Below are 8,044 nucleotides of genomic sequence, written 5' to 3' on the forward strand. Positions count from 1 at the left end.
TCTGCTGGAACTGGACAGCCGTAATTGCCATGTGAGTGCCGGTATTGAACTCAGGTCCTCTAGAAGAGCAGCCAGTGCTCCTAACCACTGTCCTCTCTGATTCTTACAGACCTCAAGTACATAATGGTTAATCATGCTCACCAGACAGCAGTTTCAGTTTGATCTTTTCTCAGAGATCAGAGTAAATATATAAGATAGTATCCACAGTCCTATTTTGCTTATGAGGAAACTGACACCCAGGAGCTTCACTGTTCTAAGAGACCGAGAACCAAGTGCCCCTCTCCACCCGGTGCTGGCTCAGTGTTCCCATGCCAGGACAAGAGTAGGAGAAAGGATCTGAGAGTCAAAGGGGACTGGCCAGTGACCTCAAACAGGACACAAGGAGGAAGACTATGCACTTTCAGTAAGAGCTACTTCACCTGTACTCATTCATCCTGAGGCCAGACCTCAGAGAGCTGCCCAGCATGGAAAGGCATGAACTCTCAGGGAGAGAAGACAGCCTGGGTTCCCACCACAGAGAGGAGTCTGAGGCCTGGTGAATGGAAGTGACTCCCAGGGAAACTGTGGAGCCAGAACCAGAGTCTGTCTGCTGTGCACACCCTTTTTTACAACCCCTGAAACACAAGGCCTGGTTAGACATCTGCCCCCACACCCGTCTCCAGCAACAGAGGTAGTAGCTGGGGTGTAGCAAGCAACTGTCGTCATCCCTGCCTTCCCCATCCAACCCCTCTCTTCTCTTCTCTCCTCTCCCCTCCCCCCTCTTTGAAACAGTATCTCTTACAGCCCAGGCTGGCCCTGAATTCAATATACACGACCAGGAATGACCTTGAACTATTGACCCTCCTGTCTCCACCACCGGAACATGGTAGAGGAATATCCTCTGACAGGGATTTTACCTGAAAGCAAAAAAGGCAGAGGAAAGAAAGTGCTCGCCTTGCTTCCCCTAAGGAAGCAGCCACTGCCGCAATCACAACTGAGGTAGGGTTCCTAACAATAGTGAGACAGAAAGAAAACTGATAAGCCAAAATTGCAGACCTGCCTGCAGCCAGTGAAAAACAGCTAAGCTCCCAGGAGGGGCTTCACCTAACCACAGAACCTTCTAGAAAGAGCGGGGTTTCTAGTCAGCAGCCCACAATACAGAACTCTGGCACATCTAATTCAAAGGAGCCTGGGTTTTACTAACTCACTGGGTCTCGATGCAGTAGCTCAGGCTAGCCTCAAAGGTATCCCTGTGTCTCTGCCTCCTGAACACTGGGATTACAGGGGTGCCCCACCAACACAGGCCCTTAACTCCTTTTTATTCATGGGACACCTGACATTCCACCAGGAAAGGACCAGCCCAAGGCTGTACTTGAGAAAGGACCAGCCCAAGGCTGTACTTGAGAAAGGACCAGCCCAAGGCTGTACTTGAGAAAGGACCAGCCCAAGGCTGTACTTGAAGGCAGTTGCAGAGATTATCCTGTTGCTGTTGTACACCAACACTAAGTAATCTATTTCTTTATTTAACAAAAAAAGAAGAGAAAAGATGCGTGGTAATAATGCACACCAGAGGATATCCCTGGTCACCCCTAGTCCCTTGGTGAGTGTGGATCTCTGTGAGTTCAAAACCAGCCTGATCTATAGAGTGTGTTCCAGGACAGCCAGGGCAACACAGAGAAATGTCTCAAAAAAAAAAAAAAAAAAAAAAAAAGTAAGAAAAAGAAAAAAGAAAAAAAAAGAAAGAAAAAAAGAGGAGATAAAGGAGATATAAACTCACAGGTCACAAGATCCACCCTCTTAAAGTATACAATTTAGTGGTTTGGGGTGCATTCGAAAAGTTGTGTGACCATCACCATGATCTAATTATAGGAGATTTTCATCACCACAAGAAGAAACCCTATCCCTATTAACAGCCACTTCCTATATTCCAACCCAAACCCCAGGCAACCACTAATCTACTTTTTGTCTCTATGGATTTGCCTACTCTGAATGGTTCACGTACGTAGAATCATACAGGCCCTTTGTGTCTGTTTCTTTCACTCAGCACAACGTTCTCCAGGTTCATCCACGCCGTGGCATGTGTGAGCACTTCACCCTTTTTTATGGCTGGATGATATTCCATTGTTTGGCTACTTCACGCTTTGTTCATCCATTCATCAGCTAATGGACATTTGGGCCGCTTCCACATTTTGCTGTTATGAATGATGTGCTCTGAACAATACCAGTAATTCTTACCTGTGGCTCCCACCCCCTCCCTCGGGATTCAGGAGAATGGAACCATAGGACACCACTCAGGCAGGCTAGGTGAGCCCTCCACTAGTTGAGACATAAGACCAGAAGAGAATCTTCTAGCTGACCCCTAGCTCCTTGTCCAACTGTCTAGAAGATGTCCTACCTCTTGTTAAGAGCAATACTGATTTGGAAATTATTTAAACGTTCTAAACAGAACACTTCTCTGCAGATTCCTCTGAAAGAACTGGATGTGGTTGAGAGAAAAAGAGGAAGACATGAGAAACTCCAAGCCAGTTCCAGGCAAGACTGGAAGAATCTCCCCTTACTTCCTCTAGAAGCTGAGTAGTCAGCCAGGAGCCAAGAGCATCAGGAGTCAGTCCAGGCTTGCCCAGCCCAGTCACCCCTCTGGTCAGCCTCAGGGGCTACTTAGCCTTCTGGGATCTAGACCTTCGTTTGAGGCCAGAAAAAAGTTCACAGCCTCTCTCTGTGCCTGGCAGTTTCCATTTGACACTTTCCACCCATCTATGAAGGGCAGCTCTTTGCTGTAGGACAAGATCCACATGCTTTCCTGGACCTCCGACTTCTCTTTCTCCCAGGGGGTGACAGCCGGGCGGGCGGGCGTGGAGGACCTCCTAGGCGTCTGTTTCTTCTTCCTTCAGAACCTAGGGTTCTGATTCCAAGCCCCAGGATCGGAGGACAGAAAAGGAGCTCCTGGCGCTTTAAGGCTGAAGGAGCCTAACTGCCCAGATTCCCCCAGCAGCCAGATAAACAGCGCAGCCGCAGCCGGCTGGCGCCAGCAAGAGGCAAACTGGGCATTATCACGGCTTCCTCACCTCCAAGAGAGGAGCGGGGAGCAGACAGGCAGGCCGAGGGGCCGCGAGGGGGCGGGGCGGGGCCGGGAAGCCCAACTTGAAATTGATCTTATTTCAAAGGGATAATGCCAGGCCAAATAAAAGGAAAAACTTTCTAGTCCATTCTAATTCCTCCAGGCCTGGCCTGGAAACCCTGTGTTTTCCTAGGCAGCCTCCTCCAGCCCTTTAGAAGTTCTTGCTCTCTCTTTCCCGGGCACAATTTGGATAATAGTAATTTACTGAATATAATTACAGAAAAAAAAAAAGTAGGGAAGCAAAGAGCAGGAGATTCATTCCAGAGTTAATGGATACTTGCAGGAGAAAGGAACTCTATAAACAGGTCAGAGCTGTGATTAAAGTATTTCTCCACATTTCCGTCCACATAGGCAGCCACCAAACTCGGCGCTGCCTTTAGTCCTAAACAGAAAGGCCCAGGGAAAGGAAATTCCCAGGGGCCCCCAGACTATATCATGCACTGAGCCTGGTACTCTGGATGAGGCCTCGGTGCATTAACACCAGTTTCAGAGAGAAAGCCCAAGGAACCTGTAACCTGCCCCATCACCTCTTCACCTTTGCCGTTTAGGCCAACTCAGAACTTTACAGATGGGAGGAGGCCAGGGCCATCAACTTGCCATGCTCAGAAAGGGACGGACCACACTTCCCACATGTCTTGACACTGGGAATCCTTGAGGGTGGAGTCCAGGCACGAATGACTGGTACTGGGTGTTCTCATGCACTTTACTCTAGTGGTATGCCCAGTCAGTCTGTCTGTCTGTCTGTCTGCCTGCTCCATGCCTCATCCTTCTTCCCTGAGCTGGAAAGTTGGGAGGAGCGGTCTCCTTATCAGGACGCGCTCCGCTGAACCCCAGCTATGTGCCCGCCCAGTTCTAGGAGCCAGCCTGGCGGCCAGCCCCGGGGGCGGGGTGGGCAGCAAAGGGCTTCCCCGTCCTCAGTCCCAGGGAAGGCAAGAGGGTCAACCAGGCATACAGGAAACTCTTGCTTCTTTCCCACAACCATAGTCTTTAGAGTTGCCCCCAGTTAGTTGACTAGAGTCCTCCTAGGTTTGTAGCTCCCAGTAGCAGTGAACAGACACATGCTGTATGCCCCACTCCCCAATGGGGAAGTTCTTTAAGGGGGAGGCAGGGAATTACATTCCAATACTCAGTTCTGTTGAGCATGTTTTTAGAGCCCTCCTACACACACATGCTCTTCAAGGTCACTAAGCCTAGGTCTATAGTTCATCAGGTCTCCCTCAAATTCTCCCTGGTTAAGCTGGGCCAATTCGAAGGGCAAAGAGAGGAACTGAGTGGGTCCTAAAGTCTCCAGCTTTTCACCCCTCCTTTTCCGGTCCACCCACCTGAGCAAGCTCTCTTTAGGTCCACCCCCTCCTCTGAGGCTGCTCCAGGTTAAAAGCTAGGCACTCCCAGAGGTGATCCAGTTACAAGCACGCCCACAGCCCTCCCGGTGGCTCAGACCACTGACCTAGCCCCGCCCCCTTACCCCCTCACTTCTTCCCATCTCAGAGAAAGACTTGACAGCAAGATCCCTCCCCACCACACACACAGAGTACCTGGTATAGAGTAATGCTTAACAAACTTGTTAGAACTGTGACTTGGTGACAGAAAAAAATAATTAAGGCCTTATTGGAAGAGTGTAATGGATCCTACCATCTATCTCCCACTAGAAAGCAAAACTATGACGGGAGGCAGTACAACCACAAATAAAAGTCCTCTTCCCAAGAGACAGAGATAGCAGTCTCCTTCAGGGAAGCTGTCAGTGAGCCTCTAGGCACAGAAAGCCCAGTGTGGGCACAGGCCAAGAACTACCCAAAGTCTCTACATTGAGCCTGAAGGGACCATGAGGGAAGCACATCAGGAGCCACAATAATGGGAGGGAAACTTCCTTTCTCTTCACACCGCTAGGCCCTCATCTATACAGGGGAGAAGTCAAGCTTCCTAAGCTGCCGGTCCATGCTGAGTGAGGAGACCTGAGAGCTCACCAGTCCCAACAGCCTGTAACTACCTGTTCCATTTTTTCCCTGCAAATACAAAGCCCTTGGATGTATTCACCTACACCTATAGCGAGTATTACTCGTGGTACAGAAAGCAAGGGTGTGTGTGTGTGTGTGTGTGTGTGTGTGTGTGTGTGTGTGTGTACTCTCTGCCCTGTCAGGGCCCTTCATCTGTCCTCACCTCTGCTCCTGCACCTGAGCCTGCCTAGCTAAGTAAGGCTAAAGTAGGGTGTGTGCAGGAGATCCCAGGAGAACAAAGGGGCCAGTTCTCAGGGTAACAAAAGAGCTAGCAGCCTCTGACTCCCAGATGCCTCAGGTCCCTCAGAGGTAAGCTAAAGGCCAGAATTAAGAGCCAGGATGATACAGGAGCCTGGCATTCCATCCCAAAGGATGGTGGAAACAAGGGTTTGTCCTGCAGAGTCTCGCTCCAACCATAGAAAGGAACAAGTCAAACATTTTGCAAACACTTATGACGCTAGGCATGACTTCCCTACAGACAGCTTCAGAGTCATACCTACCTGGACGGGGAAGAGCAGATCAGGGGTACAGGATATGCATACAAATGCCAGAAGCTGGGTACCGACTGAGGTGAATCCCCAAAGGAGAGGTGGCACTTACTCCTTTGGCCTCTCCACGGCTTACTATCCCGTTTCACAAAGCTGCAATCTACTTTAAATCCCAGAGGCTGCATATGGAAACTGGAACGTGTCCCTTTCTCACTTCGCTGGCGCCACAAAATAAAGTTATCATTTGAAATTGCAGACACCTATTCCTCAACTTTCCTCAATCTCCCGCAGGCTCCCAGTATATAGGTGGGGTGGGGGTGGGGGAATCCCTAGAATATCCAACAATGAGGTGGCCACAGAAAGGGGCCAGAAGGGTAGAGTGGGAGACCCCGCGCGCGCTCACCTGGCCCGCAGAGCCGGCTGAAGTGGTAGGGGTTGCAACACACCGTGGGCCCGTCAGCGGCGGCGGCAAAGCTGTGGCAGCCGCACAGGGGTTTCAGCTCCACTGCGTGCTGCAGGTCTGGCCAGCGGAACAGGCGACCGAGCAGCAGCTGCGGTGGCGCGGGCTGGCCGCCCAGACGGAGGTCGGCGCGCGGCACCAGCACGCAGCCGCCCGGCACGCCGCCTCGGGACTCTACAGCCTCCAACAGTGTGTCCAGCGAACGCTCCTTGAGCCGCTTGAGCAGCGAGTACGTGACTGTCTTGAGCTCCTGCTCCAGAAGCAGCAGCCGCGAGCGGGCTTCGCGACTCCGAGGCCCGCCGCCCTCCTCCGGCTCCGGGGACTGCCTGGCTTGGGGATCGCCAGAGTCCCGGGGCGCGCCTGCAGCGTCCCGCTCGGAGAAGAGACAGCAAGTCACCGTCTCGCAGTCACTCTCAGGCAGCCAGCCCGGGCCTCCAGGCTCCACCACATCCAGCGGGGAGCCCCCAGCTCCGGCCCCCGGCTCCGACACGGGCCTCGGGGGGCCCCCTGTGCGCCGGCGCCTGCCCGCGATCAGGGCGCCTCGCGGTCCCACCGCGTCCCGGAGCCGCCGCGGGGCTACCGAGCGGACTTCGGAGCGGCCGCAACCTCCGCCCTCTCGTGCCCGCGGGGCAGGCTCAGCTCGGCTGCCCAGGCTCCCATCCTCGTCGCCACCACAGCCGCCGCCGCTGCCTTCCTCCCGATCAGGGACCACACGACTTCGCCAAAGTCGCCGCACCAGCCCCGAGCGTTTAGACCTGAACATACGATACCCTTTGGCGCCTGGGGTGGTGGGAGGGGAGGCGGTCTCCGGTTACCGGGGGTCCGTTCCCTCAACGAGGCGCGGGTTGCGCGGGCCGCAGCCCCACATGAAGCTCTGCCGCGGGGCGCCGTGCAGACTGCGCACAGCCTGTCGTCGAAGGGGCACCGCAGGGCTGCAACATGAGGGAGCTCGCGCCTGGCCGGGCACACGCGCGCGCTGAGCGGCAGTCCGCGAGGGACCAGCGGGCTACATGGATCGCGATGGGGCCGGGACTGCTCAACTCCAGCTGCCCTGGAACTTTAGGGAAGCCACCGGCGAAACGATGCTAGAGACACCCCGCATGGGCCGGCGAGCCTTCAAAAGTTGCGCGGCTGGTACACCAACACAAAGCGCTTGCGTCGTACCCCCAAATGTGTCTGCACAGCTCTGCCTTCAAAAGCCAAGCGCTATGCTACATGGGCTTTCCCTGCAGGATCCGAAACTAAGGCTTGTGGATAACTCCCAGATCCCTGCAACAAAATAAAAATAAAAATAAAAGCAAAGCAAGAAAAAGGTCCCAAACAAAACTCAAAATGCTTGGATTTGCACGCACGAAAAGCAATTCCGTCTCCAGGTCCCGGGCGCTCGGTGCACTTGGAGCAAGTCTCTCCTGAACGCGGGTGTCAATACATGAGTGGAAGCCGTAAAAAAAAAAAAAAATCCCAAAGAGCTGCTAGGAATCCTTAATTAAAAATGCAATCCACCGAGGCAGAGGTCGCAGCCCGCCCCACGCTGCGCTGGGTCGCTTCGGGCGCCGCGGCTGCCGAGGTCGCCCCCCTCCCCCCTCCACCAAAGTGCCTCCTGGTGGCCCCGCGGTCCCAGCGAGGTTTGCCGAGGTAGCGCCCGGCGGCTCTTTCTCTGGGCTCAGCTCCCTCGCTTGCTCCCCCGCTCGGCGCTCTCTCTCTTTTTTGTTCTCCTCAAACGCACACTGAGGGCCCCCGGAGGAGCGCCGCGGAGTCATTGGCTGCCTCCCATCATATGCCAGTCTAGACACTTTGGCGGCTCCGCGGCGCTGATTGTTGCGCAAACAAGGTTTCAAGTTTCTTAACTCTTAAAGGAGAACACGTCCCATTGCTGAGCCCGAGGCTCCAAGGGGGCTGGTTCCCGGGGCGGGCCGAACCCCGGCGCCCGCCCCTCGCCCGCCCCAGTACCCCCGCCCGGAGGCTGACAGTGCCCGCGACTCCCACTCTAGCTCACGTCCCGCCT

The 8,044-nt window shown here is 54.1% G+C and overlaps 1 protein-coding gene across 2 annotated transcripts in view; it reads right to left on the minus strand.

The window, feature by feature from the left end:
• The window catches only part of Smad6 (SMAD family member 6), a 69,294-nt gene extending 61,526 nt beyond the window's left edge, over window positions 1-7,768 (minus strand). Inside the window, exons 1-2 of one of the 2 annotated variants that reach the window (XM_087563107.1) lie at window positions 7,392-7,768; window positions 5,983-7,308 (exon numbers count right to left, since the gene is read on the minus strand). In XM_087563107.1, the coding sequence (XP_087419233.1) occupies window positions 5,983-6,802 (820 nt within the window). In that variant the 5' untranslated portion in view covers window positions 6,803-7,308; window positions 7,392-7,768. 2 annotated transcript variants of the gene reach the window in all.
• Between the last annotated feature and the right edge of the window lie 276 nt (window positions 7,769-8,044).

This window comes from Rattus norvegicus, chromosome 8 (genome assembly GCF_021556685.1).
Source record: "Rattus norvegicus strain SHRSP/BbbUtx chromosome 8, alternate assembly SHRSP_T2T, whole genome shotgun sequence".
Classification (NCBI taxonomy): Eukaryota; Metazoa; Chordata; class Mammalia; order Rodentia; family Muridae; genus Rattus; species Rattus norvegicus.